Source organism: Gracilinanus agilis, chromosome 6, assembly GCF_016433145.1.
Source record: "Gracilinanus agilis isolate LMUSP501 chromosome 6, AgileGrace, whole genome shotgun sequence".
Taxonomy (NCBI): Eukaryota; Metazoa; Chordata; class Mammalia; order Didelphimorphia; family Didelphidae; genus Gracilinanus; species Gracilinanus agilis.
In genome coordinates, this window is record NC_058135.1 from 210672094 (window position 1) to 210698077 (window position 25984).

General features: G+C 35.9%; 1 protein-coding gene across 1 annotated transcript in view; it reads right to left on the bottom strand.

The window, feature by feature from the left end:
- STX18 (syntaxin 18) overlaps positions 1 to 25984 on the bottom strand; it is a 153697-nt gene that overhangs the window by 31785 nt on the left and 95928 nt on the right. Inside the window, exons 2-6 of the mRNA XM_044681456.1 lie at positions 19043 to 19110; positions 12494 to 12609; positions 7357 to 7434; positions 7140 to 7206; positions 2264 to 2379 (exon numbers count right to left, since the gene is read on the bottom strand). Of these exons, the coding sequence (XP_044537391.1) occupies positions 2264 to 2379; positions 7140 to 7206; positions 7357 to 7434; positions 12494 to 12609; positions 19043 to 19110 (445 nt within the window). The remainder of the gene's footprint in view (positions 1 to 2263; positions 2380 to 7139; positions 7207 to 7356; positions 7435 to 12493; positions 12610 to 19042; positions 19111 to 25984) is intronic.

Here is a 25984-nt window from a genome sequence, read left to right on the forward strand (position 1 = left end):
CACATTATGGCATTTTAAATTTTACAAAGCATTTTCCTTACATCTCTCCTATATGGTTAGGTAAAATAAGTATTATTACAGAGCACTGGAGAATGCCTCTTAGAGAAGAAATGTAAGAATTTTAAGGAATGGCCTTCCTTAATCCTGGCCACTTTATCTTCTATTGCCTGAGGAACAGTTTTACAACTTTTAAATGGAAGAATAAATGGGAGCTCAAGAAAGTAATTTAAAAGCAATTTCAATCTTGGTTTAGATTTTTTTTAGGATAGTTTTAAGAGTGAATTTTATATCAGAAGAAGAGAATGTTCCTAGAGTCAGTGAATTTGTTTTCAAATAGATATTAATAGTTCTATGAACAACATCAGTTATTGACAGATAATATTTCTGCAATGTGCTTAAAATTTAAAAAGTAAAAGCATTAATTGAAAATGGCATTAAAAAACTATAAATTAATAACTTAAAAAGATCTCTTTGCAGAATTTAAATTTTTACAATTGCTGTCTAGTCAGCTTAGGCAATGAAGGGAATAATTTCCCAAATGGGCTAAGTTTGTGTATTGGATGTCAGTATGGGGCCACCAACTGGTGAAATGCACTCAACCTCCCAAAGCCAGGTAAAAATGAAAGGCAATAAACCATAAAATTCACATATACAGATTCAGGTGTATGTGTATAAATGTGAGTATACATATTGATGTATAATATACAATAGATAACACATATGTATGTGTATATATACACACATCTTGATGAGGCATCATTCATGTACATTGTGTGTACATGCATGAATGTAGTTTCATCAAAAGCAATCCCCATTAAATAAGAGACTCTCCTTATTCCCACTCAGGAAAAGACGTAGTCTTTGGAGTGAACAAATCTGAAAACCGTAGCTCTCCTGACACTTCTTTTCAGGGCTAAAAAAGAAATAAAAAAAATAAAAAAACCTTTCTACATCTGTAAATTAAGGGAACAAAATGATTTCCAAGGCTCCTGCTATGTTGTTTAATCATTTCAGATTATCCAACTCTTCATGACCCCATTTGGAGTTATTTTGGCAAAGATCCTGGAGTGATTTGCCATTTCCTTCTCCAGTTCATTTTATACATGAAGAACTGGGGCAAACAGGGTTAAGTGACTTGCCCAAGGTTACACAGCTATTAAACGCCAGAAGCCACATTTGAACTCAGGTCTTCCTGATTCCAGGTACAATGCTCTATCCACTGTACCACCTATGTGCCTCTCTATAATGCTATATTATTTTATAATTCATGCAAAATCACAACAACAAACAAGAAATTCTGTGTTCTGAGACATAAAAGGAAATACTGAGTAAAATATGTATGATTATAGAAAAAGGCTATATATTACATAAACCTAGACAGGTTTAATTCTGCCCCATTTGTCAGGTGGTTAGTAAATGGTGCTGAGGTCCAATAACTTTGGTTAGATTCAGCAATCATCTGTAAAAGCTGCACACACTGTCACAGAGCAATGTCCAATGGAGGGGTAGAGCTCATGGAGCATGACACTGGCAGAGGTGATATGTAGCTTCACTTGAGTCTGAGCCATACTCTCTCACTATCCCTTCTTGATACATACAACACCCACCAAACCCTTTTCTACCTTTCTGCCTAATTAGTTTCTGAAGTCTGTGTCCAGATTTATCAATAATTTGATAATATTTTATTAAGAACAACAGAGCTATTTATTATAAAGACTTGTGAATTTATGAATAGTTCTTTGTTCCTTTGTTCCATACATTTGTATAATAATGATAAGTACTATCATAATCTTACATTTGTATATTTAGAGTTTCTATAGTACTTTTACATCCCATTATTTTTGTTGATTGAAAAAACCTTGTGAAACAAGGTAAAGCAAATATTATTCCCTCTTTTTGAAAATGAGAGAATTACTTATAAAATTTTTTTCCAAATCACAGTGCAAGTTAAGAGGCTATTATAATAAGAAGAATTAGAATTCAGTTTTCCTGATTCCAGGTGCTTTCCCTCCTATACCATATCTTAGAATCAAGAGGAATTAGAGTTACAAAAGATTGGAGAGATCACTTAGTCTAAACTTCTAATGTTTTAGTTGAAGAAATTGAGGTCCAGTAAGGGAAAGTCATTCTCAAGACCATATATATAGCTAATAAGCAGCAGACCAGGGCTCTTTCCATTTCATTGTGATGTCTTCTCTTCAGCTCAAAAGCACAAACAGAGGGAATGAAAATTATTAGGATACTTTGGTTTTTTAATTAATACCTTGATTTTCTTCAGTGGTAGATTTTTCTTCAGATTCTTCTGAAGAATTCTGTGAAACTTTCTCAGATGAAGAAGATTCTGTAGATTTACTACTTTGGTCAGGTTCAAGTCTGGATCTATAAGTATAAAATAATATTAATGCGTTTTATGTAGATAATTGAATTTCCTTTAAAGAAATAGAGAATAAGATTAAATAACAATATGAATGAAGCCATTTTAACTGTAAAAGTAGATACAATTTAGCCTTTTTTAGAATGACTGAGCTGCATAACCAAATACATCACAGATCCATGTGGCTCTTCCTTCTACCACTGATGACTGCCATTCCCATGCATCAATCTTACCTATAGTTTTATCTGCATTTTTTTCTAGATCCTAAAGGAACAGTTTATTTTGGAACCATATCTGTAATGAAATGATTCTTTCTTACAACTGGATGTGGGCATGGTGTTTACTTTGAGTTCTATGCCTTAAGAAGATTTGTGTGTGAGACCCAAGTATTCTGCTCATGAGTATTATATTGGTCAAGGCAGCCATTTTTCAGTATGGTGCTTATCTTGTAGCATACTGATATTAGTCTTCCCTCAATTAGATGCTGTTTAAGAGGAAATTAAGGTGTGGAATTTTCATTAAAGACTACTGAAAAACAAAAATTCTTTCCCTCTTATAAAAACCATTATGATCCTATCACAAAAGCACTATGGGTATATCAATTTGTACAAATAGAGGCTAGATCTTACATAGTACAACTTTATAGAGAGAATAAGTTTTATTATATAATAAGGAAAAAGACTTGTACAAAAATATTTATAGCCATGCTCTTGGTGGTGGCAAAAAATTGGAAAATGAGGGTATGCTCTTCAATTGGGGAATGGCTGAACAAATTGTGGCATCTGTTGGTGATGGAATACTGTTGTGCTCAAAGGAATAATAAACTGGAGGAATTCCATGTGAACTGGAAAGACCTCCAGGAATTGATGCAGAGTGAAAGGAGCAGATTCAGGAGAACATTGTTCACAGAGATGGACACACTGTGGTAAAACAGAATGTAATGGACTTCTCTACTAGCAGCAATGATCCAGGACAACTCTGAGGAACTTATGAGAAAAAGCACTATCGACATCCAGAGAAAGAACTGTGGGAGCAGAAACACAGAATAAAAACAACTGCTTGATCACATGGGTTGATGGGGATATGACTGGGGATATAGACTTTAAATGATCATCTTAATGCAAATATTAATAATATGGAAATAGGTATTGATCAATGACACATTTAAACTCAGTGGAATTGTGCTCATTATGGGAGGGGGTGGGAGGAGGAAAGAAAAAACATGAATCGTGTAACCATGGGAAAATATTCTAAATTAATTAATTAAATAAAAAATTTAAAAAGACCAAGTTTTATTATGAGAGTTGACAAATGCAAACATTCAATATAAATTTCCAAATGTACAAAAAAAAGCACATGGAAATTCTAAATTAAAATTATCTAAATATTGTTAAAATATTAAAAGGTATATGTTAACAAGTGCATTTGTAATGTCTACTAAAACTCAGTAAAGGAAATCCACTTTAAGATTAATTGACTTTTAAATAAATGTGTTTTTATTGTTTGTAATCTTTTGCCCCACAAGTATGCTAATGCACCAAATTTCAATTAAAAATGCATAAAAAACCTGCAATGTAGACTTTTAAAAAAATACTCTACTTTGTTTAAGTGATAAAAACAGATTCTAATTATCACAAATAGAGAGTCTACTGAAATCTTTGGGGGAAATTACAAAATTATAAATCAAGTAGTTGAGGGTCTTTTTAAAAGGAATTTTTTAAAATTCCTGAGAAGGACCAGTTTATGCTCTCTCATTTATTTTAACTGATTTATTTAGCTAAAGACTGACTCTATCACAGATGCAATCAAAAGATTCTCCACCTGGCATACATCTGTTTACTACTTCCCCTAATTTGTCTTCAATTTTAAATTTTTACCAAAAAGAAGGGCAAGGGTATGGGGAGGGAAGGAAAATTGACCAGAATAGGAAGAAGTGTGGAAAGAGAAAAAATATAATTTAAAAAAAGGCCAAATACTCTAGCTCCAAACCCAATTCTTCCCACTTGATCTCCACTAGTTCCTACAAAGAACAAACCACTTTATTTCAGAGGAGATAAATATGCTCCTGGTGAATTCAGTGGACATTAGACCAAATAAATGTATCCAGAGTTGGTTGAAAATATACTAATGAAGGCATATAAAAGCAATTTCAATGTATTTCAAGTTAAATAACAGCTTAAACATTTTTGTTGTTTTATTTAGTCTTTTTTGAGTTTTTTATCCTACTTTTCCTGGCTCTGTTTTGGGCTTTTCTTGGCAAAGATATGGAGTAGTTTGCCATTTTCCTTCTTTGTTCATTTTAGAAATGAGGAAACTGAGGCAAAGAAGGTTAAGTGGCTTGCCCAAAGTCACGCAGCTTGGAAGTAAGTGTTTGAGGGCAGATTTGAACTCAGCTATTCTTGACTCCAGACGAGGTGCAGTCAATTTAAATATTAGGGTTTTAAATATTTCACTGACCCAAGATCATACACTCTGAAACTCAACAGTTAAATATAAGTACTTAGACTTCATACGTAATATGGATATGTATTATTTGAGGTCCTCCTCTCTGCTGGCGTCTGCAATACATAAAATGTAGCAGGCTTAAGCTCATCTTTATCTTCCTTGTGTAGAGGATGGAGTTCTTCCAACAGTTCTTAGAGGCAGTTATCTGTAGGAAATAAACAGCTTTCCTTCCACTATCCTGATGTGAGAGGCTGTTCAGTGACCTTACCCAGCTACATCACAGCCAGTAATCATTGTACATTGCTGTTGACTGTTGCTAAATATTTTGGTTAACATTTTGAGGAACTACTCTTAGTGTTGCTCTTCCATCAGGCAGAAAGGGCATTGTTTTTAGTTTGTTATTTCAAATTGTTGTATGATTCCTAAAAATAAATTTTTGGTGGGTAGACTACTGTACTTTCCTTTTTATCTATTATGTACAACAAAAGTTTTAAAATTAGTGATACTGTCTTGAGAAAAGCACCAAATGGTAAAACCACATACATACATACAATTTATGTTTTTAGATACATACAGGTGCATATGCATGTATGTATGTTTGTGTGTATATATATATATGCATACCCACATATGTGAACACACATGTATGTGTGTGTATGTATTTCAGTCTAAAACAACACCATTCTTCCAGTGTCCCAGATTCCTCACCAGAGTATTGCCTTCAATTCTTCACTCTCCCTCAGTGCCTATGTCCAATCAGTTATCAAACCTTGATGTTTGTGCTTTTACAACTTGTCTCACCTTCTGGCCTTCTCTTCACTCTCAAAACCAGTTCAGGCCCTCACCACCTTCTGCCTACAGTATAGAAAAGCCCTTCTAATTGATCTGTCTCTTTTCTCCCCACTGGAGTCCCTGCTATTCACACAAATGCCAGCGTGAGTTTCCGTAAGTGCAGGTGTGATCATGCCCCTCCTCTATTTACTAAAACCAGGGACTCCCTATGATTCTAGGAGAAAATGTAAACTTCTCTACTGGGGGTATTTACAACCTGGCTACAACCAATCTTTCCATCTTCATTATATATTTTTTCCTTTCCTGTATTCTGTAAACCTGCCAAATAGCACCCCACAAATAACTCCACTTGCCATCTCTGTTACTTTGCATGGGGCAGGTCACATGTCTAGAATGTATTCCTTCCTTTCCTCCATCTCATTACATCTCTTCCTTCAAAACACCACTCAAATGCCATCTTCTGCACAAAGTTTCTCTAGAACTCATGGCCCTCCATACTATGTTGTATCTATTTCTTATCTTAGTGCCATATATACTTTTAGAGAGTCCAAGTCTTGACACTTACAGTCTAAATGACCATGAGCAGGTCACTGCATCTCAGAGGTTTAATTTTTTTTTTTAAATATGGTTTATCATTCTCACACACATTCTCACACAGGGTTATTGGAGAAAAAGTACTCTGCAAACCAAAATTATGATTATTAGTATCACTTCTAACTTGGCTCTGTAATTTTGTAAATAAACATTTATTTAGCTCCTATTGTGTGCCAGGCCCTGTGATTAGTTCTTGGGATGCAGAGAAAGGTAAAAGACATTTGCTGCCACCCTCAAGAAGCTCCCATTCTAACATAGGAGAAAATATACAAACAACTATGTACAAACAAGCTGGTTAAGAGGGATCAAACTACTTTTCCACTTCCACCCCAGAGCCCATTCATGCTGAAATCTCTACTTCTTTGGCCTACTCTTCTGACTGATGAGCTCCTTGGAAGAAACTGGTTTTAGGAAATGCCTCCAACAGGCCCTTTCAATTTTTAAATCAATTCATACTCCAATTCTCCAGACTTCTTTTCCATCTTTCCAAAACTCTCCCTACCCTGCCAATTCCCTTTATGTGTTGACTATTTTCATTAGAGTGTAAGCCTTTTGAAGGCAAGGATTGTCTATTTTTTTTCTTTCTTGTATTTGTATTTCCAACCCATAGCAAAGTGCCTGAAACATAATAAGTAGTGCTTTATCTAATCCTATCCATTAATTGTTTTAGGAAAATCATACCATCAAGAAAATTAACTTAAAACAACAGTTTAGTTATGTGTTTTTTGGAAATAAAACTTCAAAAGTTTCTAAACATAGCCTAGTAGAAGTTACTATATAATCAGTTTGGACAGACTACCTGTGTTTAGTGCCAAGAATACACGTGTCCAACTAATTCTCAAAAAACTTATGTATTGCTTCCATCTTTTTGCAATTAAGAAATTACAGTTATAATTATAAAGAAATGTGCATTTCTAATAGAAAGAATACTTACAATCTTTTCTTATCCACCACACGTTTAACCCGGATAGCTCTCTGCTCGGAATAAATTTTACATACTCCTGTTAATAAAAGTTCAAACAGGTCCAATTTTAAAATTAAGCTTCCTGGTTTAAGTTATCCATAAAACAATTTAAATAAAAGCCATACTTTTCAATTAATCATTAAATGTTGTATTTTATTTAATTTTAATGAGAAACTAAATTAAATACTTTTTAAATAATCTTCAATGAAATCCAAGACAGCACTTCTGTGTTCCTTCACTTGCTGGGAATGTACCTCCTTGTGTGCTGTAATGAAAAAAGACAATACTTTGTTACTTTGTGTTTAATTATATGAAAGGAAGAATTATTCAGCTTCTTCTACAGCACCTGATGTGAATAAAGAATTTAAAATTTACAACCATGAAGGAAGGTTGTGTCAAGTGAAATATTACATTTTAAGTACAAGATTTATTGGGCTTTATAATAGCTAAAGATTTTAAAAGAATAGAAACTGTGGTTAAATAATTTAAGTTTAATCATCATTTTCAGATAATATTCTGAAGTCTGCTAATGTATTCTGACCCCATTTGTGTGAATATCATCAGTCTATCAAGCTGAATAATAAGTATGTGAATCTTTGGAAATCTCTGATGACAATGCTTGTGAATTCTTTCCTAATCTTCAAAAGATTAGATCCCAGGTACACCTTAGCAGAGGGCATTCACTGGATGCTATGGTTGGGAAAAATTTGTTACTTGTAGGAATTCTTCTGGTGCCGAGTCTCTCCAAATTTGACCACACCGGTTCTTAAATGATAAACATTGCCAGATCTGTAGGCATATACTTTCTATCTTTTGGGCCATGCTAGAACTCAAGATGTATAAGATGTTTTTATGAGAGCACAGACTCAATCATATCATAATGAGGAACAAGAGTGAGATTTTAGGAGACTAAAATCATGCTGATTTTACTATTATTTAGTTAATCAAAAAGCACTTATTAGGCACAGACTATGGGCCAGAAACTGTGCAAAGAACTAGGGATACACAGAAGTCACTGAGTACCCTTCATTTCAGAGATGAGGAAACAGAAGCCCAGAGAGATGAGCATGTCCTAAGTCACACAATTAGTAAATGTTTTAGGAGGGATTCCAATGCAGGCTTTGTTGGCTCAGAGTCTAGTTGCCCTCTCCACTAATCCCAACTCTTCTCTGATCCTCCAGAACCCTTCATATTTAAGCTTTTCTAATCTCTTTCTGTACCATCTACACAGTCAGGTCTTTCTTCTCCCATACTCCTCTGTACCAAAGAGGCTCTTTTTTACTTTGTTATCATTCTTAGTCTGTTTCACAGCTGAATATTTAGAAAAGGTAACACTCCCACATCCCTTGTCTTGATCAACAATGCTATGACCCAGTGCTACAAATGAGGGAGCGCTTCCTCACATTCTTCTCAGATTCTCTCATCCTTTCTGCTGGATCCCAGCAGAGAATTTAGTGTACATGTAACTCATTATAACTAGAGCATGATGGATGTGGAGGTACAGACCTGCAGTGAGAGAAAAAATATCATAATTCCTCTTCCTCTGACTCAGTTAGCCTGGAATAGGTTTAGAGCAGGAGCAGCAGCAGCAGCAGCAGCATCTCCTCCTATCCCTGGGCTTATTAAGCACAGGCTGTCCCTCCTTACCTCTGCCTCATCATACCTATCTCTTCCTTCACAGTACAGTCAAGAGCTTCAAAGTCAGGAAGATTGGGTTAGAATACTACCTCTGACCCATCCTGGCCATGTGTCATACTCAAACAGAAATAAGAACCATGAAACTTTACTTAAGGATTTCTACAGACCACGAGCTGACATAGAAAACCAAGCATTAACACAATCTATGCTCCACTGTATTTTAATTTATTTCATTAAAACCTTCCCAATAACAATTTAATCTGGTTTGGTCTCACTCAGTTTTGCAGTTAGCAAGGCTCATATTTGATACCTCAGCTTGAGGAAACTAAAATGATAAATGGCAGGTAACTTTATCTGGGAGTTACCTATACCAATGAAATCACAGCTCTAGTCCCTAGCCTTATATACATACCTTTTCTCTCTGTCCCCCACAAAATTTGTCTTATCTAAAGTAGAGATTTAAAAAAATTTTATATATGTATCCCCAGGGTTTAGTATAGTACATTTCTCATAGGTATTTAGTAAATGTTTGCGATTGACTGATTCCACATACTCTTGTCACTCCTAACAGCACACCTCTCTTCTAAGCCCTCACTCTTGAAGACTGGTATTCTTTGTTCTCTTTCAAAAACAAAGATTGACAAGTATTTTTAAACATCTATTATGTGCTAGTACTTGGCCTGGAGTCAGGAAGACCTAATTTCAAATCTGGCCTCAACTATTTATTAGCTGTCTGAATTTGAACAAGACACCTAACTTCTGTTTGCCTTAATCCACTGGAGAAGGAAATGGCAAACTCTTCCAATATCTTTGCCAAGAAAACCCCATGGAGAGTATGAGCCAAAGGGTCACGAAAAGTTGGATGTAACTGAATGGCTGAACAACAACATATAAAATAACATGTGCCAGACACAGTGCTAAGTGCTGGGGATACAAAGAAAGGAAAAAAGTCAGTCTTGATTCTCAAGAAGCTCACTATCTAATGGGAATGAATGGATACAAACAACTAAGATATATATAGCATAAATGAGAGGCAACCAACAGGGGGAAAATTGGCATTAAGAAATCTAGGGAAAGTTGTTTTTTTTTTAATAGAAGGTGGGATTTTATCTGAGAAAATTTTAGAAGACTGAAGAAAATATGACTCATTCTTAGGATGGATTAGCAGCTACCTCCCTACCCTTATTCAGAATTATAGGTTGTGTCAAGACCTTCTAGAATCTAGCTCCAAACTACTTTTTCTGTCTTGTCTCATATTATTCCCCTTTCAAGCACTCTTATAATTTCAGGGAAACTAAGTCATTCACAATTTCTTCATTTCTGTCTCTTCTCTCCCACCTCTATGACTTCATCTAGAAAGAATCTGTTTTGAACTTTCTGTCTCACAAATTCTTCTACTTCTTTCTATTTGCCACCCCCACCCCCCACTAAGTAAGTAACTTCTCTCCCTCATTCTAAAAAAAAGATTACTGGCTAGTTTGAGTTAGATTAGGTCACCTGAGATATCATTTTCAAATGTTAATATTATCATGACACTCTGGATCTGACCTTTGTACTTTTATTGAAATATGAACTCCAGTTATTTTTGATTATGCCTTACCTCACCAAACTGATTATTAGAAGCTCAAAGGCAATGTTTTACTTTATCTTTTTATCTAACTCCAAAACAAAACAGATCCTCAATATATTTTTAAAAATTAATTGTACTCTGATAGGTACCTTCTCCCATAACAACACAAATATGGAAATATGTATTGCATGAGATAGCACATGTATAACTTATATCAAATTGATTATCATCTCAGGAAGGGGAAAAGGGACAGAGTGAAGGAGAAAATCTGAAACTCAAAATATGAGAAAATGAATGTTAAAAACTTGTTTCTATATGTAACTGGGAAAAATACATTACTGAAAAAAAATTCAATGTACTTTTATACCTTCTTGTTCCCACATTTTTTAAATTAAAAAGTAGTCAAAGTTTCTTGCCACCACAAAGAGTGCAGCTATAAATATTTTTGTACATGTCTTTTTCCCTATGATCTCTTTGGGGTACAAACCCAGTAATGCTATGGCTGGATCAAAGGGCAAGCAATCTTTTAGCACTCTTTGGGTATAGTTCCAAATTGCCATCCAGAATGGTTGTATCAATTCACAACTCCACCAGCAGTGCATTAATGCCCCAATTTTGCCACATCCCCATCAACATTTGTTAATCTCCCCTGCTGTCATTTTAGTCAATCTGCGAGGTGTGAGGTGATACCCTCAGAGTTGTTTTGATTTGCATTTCTCTAATTATTAGAGATTTAGAACACTTTCTCATGTGCTTATTGATAGTTTTGATTTCTTTATCTGAAAATTGCCTATTCATGTCCTTGCCCATTTATGGATTGGGGAATGGCTTGATTTTTTGTACAATTGATTTAGCTCCATGTATATTTGAGTAATTAGACCTTTGTCAGAGTTTTTTGTTATAAAGATTTTTTCCCAGTTTGTTGTTTCCCTTCTGATTTTGGTTGCATTGTTTTTGCTTGTACAAAACCTTTCTAATTTACTATAATCAAACTTATTTATTTTACATTTTGTAATTTTCTCTAACTCTTGCTTAGTTTTAAAATCTTTCCTTTCCCAGAGATCTGACAAGTATACTATTCTGTGTTCATCTAATTTTCTTATGGTTTCCTTGTTTATATTCAAGTCATTCACCTATTCTGAATTTATCTTGGTGTAGGGTGTGAGATGTTGATCTAAACCTAATCTCTCCCATATTGTTTTCCAATTTCCCCCCTTTTTCAAATAGTGGATTTTTGTCCCAAAAGTTGGGCCCTTTGGGTTTATCATTGACTATCTTGCTAACTTCATTTATCCCAAGTCTATTCACTGATCATCCCTTCTATCTCTTGGCCAGTACCATATTGTTTTTATGACCACTGTTTTATAGTATAGTTTAATATCTGGAAAACGAGGGTATGCCCTTCAATTGAGGACTGGTTGAACAAATTGTGGTATCTGTTGGTGATGGAATACTATTGTACTCAAAGGAATAATAAACTGGAAGAATTCCACGTGAACTGGAAAGACCTCCAGGAATTGATGCAGAGTGAAAGGAGCAGAACCAGGAGAACTTTGTACACAGAGACTGATATGATATACTGTGGTAAAATCGGATGTAATGGACTTCTGTACTAGCAGCAATGCAATGACCCAGGACAATTCTGGAGGACTTATGGAAAAGAACCCTACCCACATTCAGAGGAAAAACTACAGGAGAGGAAACATAGAAGAAAAACAACTGCTTGAACACATGGGTTGATGTGGACATGATTTGGGAAGTAAACTCTAAACCACCACCCTAGTACAACTATTAATAATGGAAAGAGGTCTTGATCAATGACACATGAAGAAACCAGTGGAAATGTGCATCGGCTATGGGGAAGGCATGTTTAAGGGGGAGAGTAAGAACATGAATCATGTAACCATGGAAAATTTTTTCTAAAAAATAAAGTAAACAAGACAAAACAAAACAAAAACAAAAAAACAAAAAAAGTAGTCAAAATGCTACTGTAACAGCTTGTGTTACAACACTGAAAAGACTTAAAGAAACCCAAAGAAACAACAAAATGTTTACTCATATATAAACGGATACTTTTTTTAGTAGTTAAAGAGGCATTATTTTTAGAATATTTTACCTTCGGATCTTAGTTGCTGAATTGCTTCTGAACACGTTCTCATAAATATTTGGGCATCTTGATCAATCTGATCTCGTTCTGTATCAGTCATTCTCATATAATCAGACATAATGTGGCTGAAAAAAAAAGGTAAAAGTAGTAAATGACATTAAGACTTTTTAAATTTTGCAGTACATTCATATTACCATAATGAATGCCTTATTTCTAAGACCAAGATCTTCAAAACAAAAATGGAGTCAACAGAATATTAAAAAAATAAAAAAGCAATGAGATCTTCAAGGGTCCAAGAGACCTGACAATTCTATATATGATACTTCTTATGAATTAAATGAAACCAGTTCAAATGTTGCTCTGACCATTTATTGTATATATGTAGGAACCTAACGGCTATTAAAGGCAAATAAGATTACTGCTTTCTAAAATGCCTTGTTAGAGGCATTAAATTGTTTTAATATGCTAATAGGAAAGAAAGTCATAAGCAAAGAGAAAAATCTTGTGGCTTTAATAACCTGAATGAGTTTCTAGACTTTTCTTAATTTCTGATCCAAAAGACTGTGACTTTACCTTTTGCTACATTCTAAATCTTTTGTGTTCACTAGCCTCCAAGAGAGTTAGAACTTCCTTGGTATCTAAGCCTTCTTGGTCTCTTGGTCAAAGGTCCCCACCCACCTTTTCTTTCTCCTGCTGCCACCATAACTAGGTATCCTACCCTGGAATTCTCTATATCTGGAGAATGTTTTTCTAGGTTTATTTACATGAACAAAGATAAAATATAAATTCAGCTTTTCTAAATAAGAGTAAGAAAACTAGAAGCAAGAATAAAAGAAAACTATTCACTTCCTCACTAGATATCACTTATGCTTTCTACTTTATGTTTATTAAAATTCCCCAGCTTTATCTTAACCCTTGCTAAAAAGCTCTCTGGCTGAAGGTTTTTGCTACCTTTTGGTTCCACAAGAGTATCAACAGTATTGACAATTTAAGCCTAACTGGGTGCTCTAAATCAAACTCATTTAGTCGTTACACAAACTCAAGTTCATTCTTAACAAACAGGAAATTTTCTAATTAGTCTATGGTTGCTTTGTCCAAATACTTACCTAATCCCTGACCTAGCTTCTCTTTCTCGAAACCAATGGAAAAATAAGGAGGTACAAAATATGTAAAGACAGGAGTTTCCACTATTTTAAAAGGAGAATACTCCTTAGACCTTAAAATATACAAAGTGAAGTTCTTTGATCACAGAATGCTCATTATCTAGAGCATAATGAGGTTATACATAGGTTTCTGAGGGTAATACAAATGAAATTAAATCTTTACCAAAGCACCGAAACAAGTAAAGTAGAAAAAAAATTTCTAACTATAATTTTCAAAACATACAGCTGTAGATATTCAACAAATATGTGTTATTTTGGTGAAATTTTAGTGATTTCTTCTGTAATTGTTTTCTGAGGGTTCGCAGCAGCAGCAATTGAGGCTAGAAGAAAAGTTCTAGGATAAGAGCCTCATGGAAATTGGAGTTGGAATGATGGAAATAACAATGTGTTGAGAGGTGTAGAGATCTGATTTTTCAACTTGTTAACTCTACTTGCAGGCAAGTCACAACTTCTCTGAACCTTAGTTTTGCTCATCTGGAATATGAATTCAATACTTGTATGAACTACTTCATGAGGTTGTAAAAAGTATTTCTGGAAATTGAAGTTGTTATAATTACTATTCTCTAAGTAGGGGAAGCAATAAAGAAGTTAAACAAAAAAGATGTCTATTTCCAATATGATGTATAACCCAGAAGACCTATAAATTATTAATCACAAAAGTTCTATAGCTGATTTTAGTTGAATGATATATTTTATTATTTGGTATACTTTGAATCAATTGACATTCAGGGTCTGAGTGTTAATTTGACAAACTCAATGGCTAAGCTCCCACTTGAGCTATAACAACATATTACCCTCTTTAACTGAAAATAAATCCTACCAGCAATAATGAAAACTAAGATGACAGTCATTAATTTTGTGGAGCTGGCACTGCTTACTTCTTCTTCTTCTTTTTTTTTAAACCCTTAACTTCTGTGTATTGGCTCATAGGTGGAAGAGTGGTAAGGGTGGGCAATGGGAGTCAAGTGACTTGCCCAGGGTCACACAGCTGGGAAGTGTCTGAGGCCGGATTTGAACCTAGGACCTCCCGTCTCTAGGCCTGGCTCTCAATCCACTGAGCTACCCAGCTGCCCTGGCATTGCTTACTTCTAAAGAAAGTTAAGGAAGAGGCACATTTATTAATTGTCGGAAAAATTAGTTTAAGGTGAAATTATCCTGAGATCAATTTAAGTCATGCACACTGAATGCAATTTTCTTAATGAAATACAATAATAATAATAATAATAATAAAAGAAAAGTTCAGTGAAGTATAAAATCTACAGGCCCAAAGTCTGGTGGGGTGGAAAGAACAATGGTGAGTACAGGACAAAACTGGGGTACATCTAGTAGTCATATAGGGCTGGAATATAACATATTCAAAAGAATGTAAAGGAAAGCTAGAAAGGTACATAATTGAAACCATGTTATGGAGGAACTTAGTTGCCAGGCTTAGGGGTCCACATCCTTTACTATAGGCAGTAAGAGGATCTCTAAAGTATGTCTGATGATATCTCTTAAAAATACTCTGGGGACCTGGCTGGTATACTGACTTGAAAGAGACAGGAAGGCCAGAATGAATCCTTAAGACTGACTGCACTTTGTGACAAGAAGGGAGACACCAACTGTCCTCGAGCACTTTGTCTGAATCTCTCCTTTTCTCTACCTCATTCTACTATGTATGATGAAACAAGCAAAACTTCTATTTAGGCAGCACTTTAAGGTTTCCAAACACTTTCCTCACAATTAGTTTATTTTAAACTTTTTGTTCCTTTAAGGAGCTGTGTTAATTGTCTTCTTTATATCCACAATCTGAGCCACATATTAGACACTTACATATCTGAGGTGTTGTGCTAAGATAATCCTACTGTATCCCACAAAGAAGTGGGAAGGGTTTAAGACAGGCTGGGATGGTCTGAAATGGGAGTTAGGGTCAGAAAAAAGGGCGGGAGCTAGCCTACACAGGAATTAATGATAATAATGATAGCAATAACTAACATTTATATAATGCTTGAAGGTGTTACAAAGTGCTATACATGCTATTTCATTTGACCCTCACAATAATCCTGTGAGAGAGGCGCTTTAAATACCCTCATTTTATTGATGAGGAAAAAGAGAGATCAGCAGGGGCATGCTGATAACTGCTTAACAAGTAGCTCTCCTGGAAGAAAAAACAATTATATTTCAGTTATAAACCTTTCACATCCATGAAACACTTTTAAGTTTAGACTGCATGAACATTTTATCTGGCAAGTATAGACAATCAAGAAAACAAGAAATCAAGGCATGATTTGTACATTTGCTGATTTCCAAAGAGTTAATGCTCACAATATATAATAGTGGGCTCTCAGCAGCTGGCTGGAGCTGGCTCTAGTATAGCCCTGGGGTTAAGTGACTTGACAAAAGGTGTGAACAGCCAGCAAATACTGGAGGCTGGGTTTGAACTCAAGTCTTCCAAGCTCTGAGTTCAAAACTATCCACTTAGCTACAATAGGTTAGATCTAGTCCACGATCTTCCCTGTAACTATCCTGGGAGATACAGCTACAATTGAAAATAACTGACTAAATCTTTATCACAGTGATTCAATATAAAAATATATTGCAGTTTTGCACAAAGTAAGCTGAAAACCAGATATTTCATATATGTTGTGAAATAAGGAAAGAAATGGCTACTATCATTTAAAATAATATTTTCACACAATTTCTAGTTTCCATTTTGGAGTTAAGAGAATTACTATTACAACCAACAAATTTAAAAACAACATTTTAATGCTCTTCCCCCACAAATACACAGAGCCACCTGGAGTCAAATAGCTTTTTCAGATTGGTAAAAATACTTATTTTCTGGTTTTGTGGAACAAAGAATAAGAATATTCACTTCATAGTTATATAACTAGATAAGTAAGGGTATAGGAATTTTCAATTATTTATGATTAAGTTTAGACAAAGTAAACTGCAAGTGCTATGTTATAATTTGGCACTGCATTCCTCCTCTTTGGCCAAGCATGTACATGATATGTTTGTAGTCTTGATTAGGGTGCTAAATCATCTCTTCTATCTTTTGTTGTGAGGGTTTATTTAGCAATTAATTTAGTAATAGTGTTGGACCTAGCAGGAAGGGCTGGAGGATTCCAAGATGGAATGAAGAAGCAGGAAGTGGGGCTTGTGCTCTGAGAGAGACTCCATTAGTGGTTGGACATAACTGTGGCTAACCCTGGGAGACCTCAGAGTTGGGGAAAAACTGCATCCAGATTCCCTGGGATCCTGAGAGATGAAGGCTTTCAGCAAGTGGACAAGACCTGCAGAGCTGCACCAAGTGGGGAAGTGGTTTGGGATTTGGTGGATAGCATTTCAAACTCACTCTCCTTACCTGGGTACCTTGGATCACCTGGTGGAGTTGGCTCTTGGCATCCTGTGATCATCCTTGGATTACCGTGAGACCCCAATTAAAAGCCACCCTCAGGCCCTTTAGCTGAGTTGACCAAACCTGGCTGGAACCAGGTTTGAAGGAGTTTTCCCTGTGACTTCAGTACTGCTTCCTTTGGGCCCTGCCTGGTTTAGGTCAATAGGATAGTGTAGTTAAGTCCTTCCCTGCCCCCTGTGGTTTGCCCTTAGGTTTCAAGTGTAGAATCCCCTATCCCGTCCTTTATTTAGTTACCCACAATTAAACTGTATAAACTTTTACCTTGCCTGCTGGTTCCATAGACCCTGGCCTAGGGTGAGCTGGGTGACCGTTGGGCCAACTGCCATTCCTGTGTCAGTTAAAACAGTGAACCCTGGTCTCCCTATCTTGGTTGGTCCTGTCTCTCCTTCAACCCAGTGTGTACCCACAAACCATTTAGGTTATATTTTAATAATAATTAACATCCCTGGTGCCTCACCATTACAGTTTGCATGTTGAAGGAAACTGCTACATTTAGATCATAAGCTTCTTTTATTTTATTTACTATTTATTTATTCTTAAGCTCTTACCTTCTGTCTTAGTATCAATTCTAAGACAGAAGAGTGGCAAGGGCTAGGCAGTTGGGGTTAGGTGACTATCAATCAATCTTTCTACCAATCTATTTATCACCTATCTATCCATCCATCCATCTCAAAGTTTATTTTATTTTATTTTATTTTTAAAATCCTTATCTTCTGTCTTAGAATCAATACTGTGTACTAGTTCCAAGGCAGAAGAGCAGTAAGGCCTAGGCAGTGAGGGTTAAGTGACTTGCCCAGGGTCACAAAGCTAGGAAGTATCTGAGGCCAGATTTGAACCTAAGACCTTCTGTTTATAGCCCTGGCTCTCAATCTAGTGAGCCACCCAGATGCCCTTAAAAGTTTATTTTAGCAGGTATCTAAGTTCATTTCTCACTTCTGAGGATTACTTACACTGTAACTCTGCACACATTACTTATACTCCTGAAATCCAGTTTTCTTACCTCTAAAACTGATTACAATGTGTTTTTTTTTGTAAAGGAAGCATTTTGTAAATATTAATGAGCTACCTAAAGAAAAGTGACATAAGGTGGTACAGGAAAAGAAAGAGCATAAGAACCTATAATTAGAAGAGATCTGAGGTTCAAACTCACAAGGGCCAAAATTTACTAGCTGGGAGATCTCAGTATAAATTTTTTCACCCCTCTGAGCCTTGGCTGAACTTTGTGTAATATAAGAATAAAAATATAAAAGCAAGTGACTTCCTAGTGTTATTGTGAGAAAAGTGTTTTGTAAATCTTAAACACTATATCAGTGAAAACTATATTGGTTTCGTTGATGACAGTCAACAAATATTTATTAAGAAAACATACAGCAATTTTCAGAAGAAGAAATCAAAGCTACAGAACTATGAAAAAATGCTGTAAATCACTACTGATTAGAGAAATTCAAATTCAAATGGCTCTGAGATACCCACTTTATATGTTGGTGGAGTTGCGATATGATCTAACAATTATATCCAAAGGGTTATAAAAATGTATGCTTAAAAATTACCAAAAAGTGAAAGTTAAAAATTGTTTTTACATGTAATTGAGAAATTTTTTAAAACTGATGACTAATCTAAAAAATTTAGCAAATTTTGATCAATTTGGTTGGAGGGTTTGTAGGTTGGAATTATCCATAAGGACTATATAATTGTTCAGAAATATAATCTCTATCTAAAATCAATTCCTGGACTCAATAAAAATGTTTCCCCCTTCTTTTTAAAAATAAACTCCTTCAAAGCAATGGTACACATTGATTCCCTTTGTAGATACCATTTCTAGGTGTTTTTTAGCAGCTGCCAAGGAAAGAAATTTTTTGCTCTGTAAAATTTTTAATGGTAGGGATAATTTTAACATTGATGATCCAGTTTTTAAAAGTCAGGATCAAATAAAAGTTCAACAATAATTGTACCTTTGGAAATATTCAGAAGTGATACTGGAAAATAGCCACTTACCTATAAGCATTAATGTAATCTTTCCTGTGTTCCAGAAGAAAGTCTCTCAACTTCCCAATATGGGAAATCTAGAAGGGGAAAAAAAAAAGACATACTGTTTTACTCTAAAATAAATTTTAAATTAATTTATCTGTCATTCTCTCTAAAATGTACCAAGAGTTTCCATTTCTGTCCAGCTTCCAAACAATAAATGCACCAAGTTGTTACTGTATGTAGCAGGCTAAAATGTTAGGAAGTTCAGTTCATTAAACTCAAAATTTTGGAGAATTTTACTTGAGTTAATAACACTCTTACCTTTTTTTTTTTTTAAATCTCTGGTATCCAACTTTTCTGACCTGTTCTCTCTACACTCACCAATTCACTACTCTCTACTATGTTTTATCATATGATTTAATTCAATTCAGCTCAAATTCTGAAAAAGTCACTAAATTGAGTTGATTTCACTGACTATAAATTCCTTTTGCATAATATGCTGTGAATCTTGCTTTCTCATTACTTTTCACCTTGCTCATAATCAATAGCATCCCAGTCCATTTCTCAACCTATAGTTTCTCCCTCTTCAAAAGAGCTTTCACACACTGTTGTGTAACCTTTATGCAAAGAGATCTGGTTAAGTTATTGATCTGCTCAAAATTCTTTGGAAGCTTTCTACTACATATCAGGTAAAGTTGAAACTCCTTAGTCTGACATTCAAGGCTCCCAGAAGCTGATGCTACTTTACCTTTATAAGCCTGCTCCTTGTTGCTTTATGTTCTGTGTTCAAGTGAAACTAGACTACTCTGTATCTCCCAATCACACTATCTTTTCCTACCTGTGTTCCTTGCTAATGTTCCAAATACCTGGAATGTCTACATTTGATCTAGTTAATTCCAAACTATTCTTAAATGCCTAACTCAAATGGAATCTCTTCTTTGAAGCTTCCCCCAGTCACCTTGGTCAGTAATGAGTTCATGCAGCACTTTGTTTTCAATTCTGTATTGTATTTATAGTCTTACCACGGTTATATGGAGGTAGGGACTGTATCTTAGGTAAACTTTTTTATCTTCCATATTGCCTAGGATGGTGGTCTGTGTATAGTAAGTACTAAGTACATGTTTGTTGAATTGAAAGGCATAAAAATGAAAAATGGCAAAGTCCCTGCCTTCAAAGATATGGATGAGATGTCCCAAATTATTATAACAGGATGGGAAAAGGCTAAAGGAGAGATTGGAATGATTTGGGAGCTTGAAGGGAATGATCACTTCTAAATGGAGATAGAAAGAAATCTACAGCGCTTAGTGTTTTTTAGTGTTTCTTCTGGATGGTAATGCATACCCCCCCCCCCAAGTCCAGAAACCACAAAATTGCTTTAAATCAACTGTCCAATGCACTATTCTACATATGCACATATATAATTTACCAATTTCCCACATAAGACATCTTCCTTTGCTACCTATCATGTAATTTAGGATCACAGAATCAGAAAGCTGTCAGAGTCTTAGATCTGGCTAGTTTATGTTCTTCTTCTTCAAAGCAACATTTAAATGATGTCTTGCATCAAGTCCTGATCCTTCTAGCACGGTGATGGGCAAACTATGGCCCGCAGGACAGATGCGGCCCCCTGAAATGTTCTATCCAGCAGTGCAACATTATTCCTAATCTGACAAATACAGTGAGGATACAATACAATGAAACTTCGAAAGAGTTGCCTTAGAAACAGACTGACGGATGAGCATTTCCTTTCCTTTGGTCCCCTCTTTAAAAAGTTTGCCCATTACTGCTCTAGCGGGAAGTTCCTTTTTGCTTCGTCTGATCTCATAGCACTTCCTACTCCTCTAATGCAGTTATTCATGGTGCTACCTACTGGAACATAGGGGGTCACCACAGCACTCAGAGCACCAGGCCAGTAGTCAGGAATTCCTGAGTTCAAATCCAGACTCAAGACACTTACTATGTATGTGACCTCAGGCAACTCATTTAGCCTCTACTTGTCTCAGGTGCTTCATCTGTAAAGCAGGGATAATAACAGCAGTTTCCTGCAAGGCTATTATGAGAATCAAATGAGATAATATTTATAGAGTGTTTAGCACAATAACTGACACATAATAAATGTTATATAAATATTAGCTATTAACAGCAGCAGCATTATCAAATTGTAATTAGAACAGTATTTTCTTTGCACTTGCCAAGTCATTCCTACTCGGCTCTAAGCTTGCAAATTGCTTTGGTTGTTTAACTGTTTTTCAGTCATGTTCAACTCTTTGTGACCTTATTTGGGCCTATTTCCTGGCAAAGATAATGAAGTGTTTGCCATTTCCTTCTTTAGCTCATTTATAGGTGAGGAAATTGAAGCCAACAGAGTTAAGTAACTTGCCAAGGGTCACACAGCTAATTAAGTGTATGAGGCTGAATTTGAACTCAGGAAGATGAGTCTTCTTGACTCGATGCCTGAATTCTATCCACTGTGTCAACTAGCTGACCTCTGCATGATTAAGTTTTCACTATCAAAATGTTAAATCCTCTTAGGTTTATCATATGAGAGATACACTTTCTGTCTTAGAATCAATACTGAGTTATGTTATATTGAATCTCTGGGAGCTTGAAGTTCACCTTTGATTGACAAATAAGTCAGTTGGATAGAATGTTCCCAGGGAGGCATGCGAGAGGCAGGAGGGGCAGTTGAGAACCCTGAGGAGAGATTCTGGGTCTTTGACCTGTGCTGAGGCTGGAGATCGGTGGATCCTGGTCTTGGAGTGAGAGGGTGCAAACATCTCTCTGCAAACTCTTCCTGTACTTGAGATACCGTTTCAACCTGTACCTGACCACCACCTTGGTGTCTACTGCCCCTAGATATTAGGAGTTTCATCATCTAGATATTTAGGTTTCCCAGGGACCGAGACGGATCCGGGAAGTGGGCAGGAGACGGAGAAGAGGGTGGAAAGGGTGGACAACTCCACTGCTAAGGCTGAAGAGCTACAGAAGAAGAAGCTGAAGATTTCCCAGCAGTTTACCTACTCTGGTTTAGTCCTGGCCAGGCTGACCAGAGGGAAGTTAACATCGTTTCTTCATTTGCCAGCAGTTGAGAGTTTCATTAGTAATAATTAAAGTAGGGTCTCCTATACCACAGTCCTTTACCCTTATCCTTCCTGTTTAATATATAAAGTTTAAAGTACCTCCCTAAATCAGTTTCAAAGCTTGTTTGGGAAGGGAGACAACGCAGTCAGAATATCGTCGTTATCCTAGCTGAAGAGCCCAAATCAATATATCAATTAACCCCAGGTGGGTCTTAAAGGATAAACCTCTTTTGACCTGAGGATCCTACCTGGGCAACTGTTATAAAGGAGAAGTGTCATCTTATTCCTCTCTGTACATCATTTCTACCACCTCAAATAGATACAAGAGACCTCACAGATAATTATAACAGTTATCAACTGTAAGCAAAAGAGCAGTAAGGGCTATGGTCCAACGTCACTTAGCTAAAAAGTGTCTGAGGCCAAGGTAGGAGGTCTTCAGGCCTGACTATGTACTGAGCCACCTATCTGCCCCAACAGATATACTTCATGATTAATCAATAGTCATGGATAAGATAATAATGACACAAAGGTCCACAAGGAGTTGTGTGAAAAACATACAACTCAAGTTCATCATAGAATAAAAGTTTGACAACTGATAAGCAAATTAAAAAATAAAAATTAATAGGTGGAGAGGGCAGGAGTTGGCAAATGACAGTAAAAGCCCTAGTCAAGATAGAATAGGGGGTGATGCTGTCAATGCTGCTAATCTACCTGATGGGAATCTCAATGGGAAAGTGTAAAGGTAACAATTTGAAGATCTCTACGAGATGAAGTTTCAAAATCTTCCCCAAAAGATCCTGTTCTATTGAGTAGAGAACACTCCTTAGGAAAGTATCAGAGACCAAAGATACCCAAAAGAAAAAAAAATTCTAATGATCCTAAGGTTATAGAAACTGAAGTCTGATAACACATGCGTAAAGGATTTCATTATGTGAAATCTATTGGAACTCTGAGCATTGTCACATTTCATCAAAGAGAAGCCTGTTCTTATAATCTGGGTGATATCTTTTTCGCCTGTGAGATCACTACCTCAGTTTGCAGAGAAGCCTTATATTAATTCATTGTGGTTATGGAAATTTAGAGTTTTGAGAAGACTGGCTGACTTAGAGAAGGGTCAAAGCAAAATAAAGAAAAGTATTAGAGATTCCTTTATTTATGGATTAAAACCTAATCTTAAATAGATGTGTTATATTCAGAAAAATGCTTCATATCCTCAGATGAGTAAACTCATATTTGGTTCCTCATTAATATGAAGTATTCAATTTTAATCATATTTTGGGATGTAATCTTAAAGAAACCACTTAATATTAGTAAGTTACACTTTGTTATGCATTAGAGCCTAAAATATAGGGTCTAGAAAGATCTATTTTTCTGTACCCACCTGGAAGGGACCTTAAATAGTAAATAGTCCATCTCTCTCTAGACCCTGCAACAATACACATTTCTCACCTGAGGCAGTCAGAGTAAGTGTTTTGCTGAAGGTACACTGGGAAGTATTATGATAATGAGATTAAATCTACCCTGCCCATCTTTAGATTTAATCACCAAAGGTGAAAACATCTCCATTTAACTCACAAGTTGGGTGGTTTGTAACCCACATGTGTTAGAGTGAGTAACAAATCAGAATTTACTGACTGCCCCTGGGCAGTTCTAAGAAAATTGTCTGTTGTGATTGGACATGTAAACTAAGAGGAGGCTACAGGAAGTGATGCAAAAGAGGCCCCTTTAAAAAGAGACCTCAGTGAGCTGGGCCCTCTCTTCTGGTTTGTGAACGGGACCTGAAGAAGCTCTTCTGGTTCTTGACTGGACTTGGAGGAGGTCTGGAGCTAGTGAGACTGTTCCACATGGCGAATGTTAAGACTGAATCTTTCTAAACTTCCTTTTAATAGAGACTCTGTGGCTGAAGCTTTTGATTAGTTCACCTTCGAGGCCCTTCAGGCCTCTGGCTTTCCAGCCTTGGAATCAAGGCCGGATTTCCCTCGGCTGAGGGTTCATTAGATCTACCTAGATTGAACTAGGGGATCAGAGCAAATTACCTGCTGTGTTAGATTGCTTATCCTATCTTATCCTCTCTCTTATTTCCTTATTTCTACTTCCTCTTCTCATTTGTAAATAAATTTCCATAAAAGTCATTTTACCTTGAGATTATTCTTTAATTGGGGACTGATAATTGTTCAATCCCCTAGCGACCAACCTTTTAATATTTACTCAATCAAAACCCCTTTTTACCCCTTACAGTATCCAGTCTTCTAATACCTCATCAACTATACTTGGTAAATGGCTTACATTAACTTAACATCAGCCAAGATAAAAATCTCCCTCTACTCTTAAAGTTTTCCCTCTAAGAACAAGGTTTGAGACTTAATGAAGTTGCTTTGAAAGAGATACCACTCTGTTGTCACAGGCAGAAAAGAGTGACTAAGTACTTAGTCATGTAAAGCTAGACAGGGGAAAATTAAAAGACTAAGTAGATATAGCAGAATGGAGAGGAAAACCACCCAGCTAACATTCAGATTTAAAAGCTGACTTTGTAGTAGTATAAAATTTACTTGACTTAGTCACTGCAAAATTATGCTCACACTGAAACGAGTATGTAAGAAGCTCTTTAAATGGATTTATGTAGAAAGAATGACAAAACTTCAGAGTTGGAAAAATCCTAATAACAGCAACAACTAACACATATCCTCCTTTTAAGGTTTGCAAAATACCTTATATGATGTATGTGTGTGTGTGTGGCATATACATATATTTCAACTTGTGGATACACATACACACACATAGTCACCTGATCCTCATAACATCCCTGTGACATAGGTAAAGGAATTAACCCCATCTTACCAATGGGCAAACTGAGACTCAGAGAGCTAAAATGACTTAACCACTGTCACAAAGCTATTAAATGCCAGTCAGGAAATGGACCTAGGTCTCTCCTGACTAAAAGTCTAGCTGTCACACCTCTTAATTCTGTGGATAAGACCAATAAATTAAATGACCTGTCCAAGGTCACAGTACCAGGATTAGTGGCAGAACCCATATTTATGTCAAGCAGTTTTGAAATAATACATTTTCCACTGATATTTTTCATTTTAATAGGCAGTATCTTTTTAATTTAGTGCTGTAATCAGAAACTCATAAGAAAAGTGAGAATATCTGTAGTAAATGAGATCACTAAATTAGTAAAATTATTAAAAAAATAGTAAAATTCAAAATATGAATCTAATAGATTCTTACATTCAGGAAAAGACTAAGTATTTCCTAGGTGAGGCATCCATGAGGCTTAAATTGACCAAAAGAAAAAAACATAGAGGCAGAATTGAGCTCAGTGTGAAATCTCAACAAGCAGTGACTACCATCATAGTTCAATCAACTCGTATTTATTAAGAATCTTCTATGTGCTAGGCACAGTGCTAGGTACTAGGATACAAAGACAATGAATAAAACAATTCCTATTCGAAAGGAGCTTATATTTCAACAAAGGGGACAATGAAGAAATAAAAGCACATAAAAAAATAAAGAGAATAAATACACAGAGGAGTTAAATGTGAGGGTCTTTGAGAAGAAGGCATTAGCAGTTAACAAGACCTAGAAAGGTTTCAGTGCTTGAATTGCATTGCAGAAAAAGGGATTCTATGCAGAGGTAGTAATAGGAAATGCATTCCACCCAAGGACACATTCCATACATTACAATGCAAAGGCATAAAGCCAAAACACAAGAGTGTCAGTCCAGAGGAACAAAGAGAAGGCCAGTTTGGTGAAACTGAGGAGTGTAGAGGTGGAGTGATGTACAGTGAAGCTATACAAAGACAGCTTAAGGCAGGATTGTGAAGAGCTTTAAAAGTTAAATAGAAGGGTCTCTATTTTATCCTAGAGGCAAGATGGAGCCACTGAA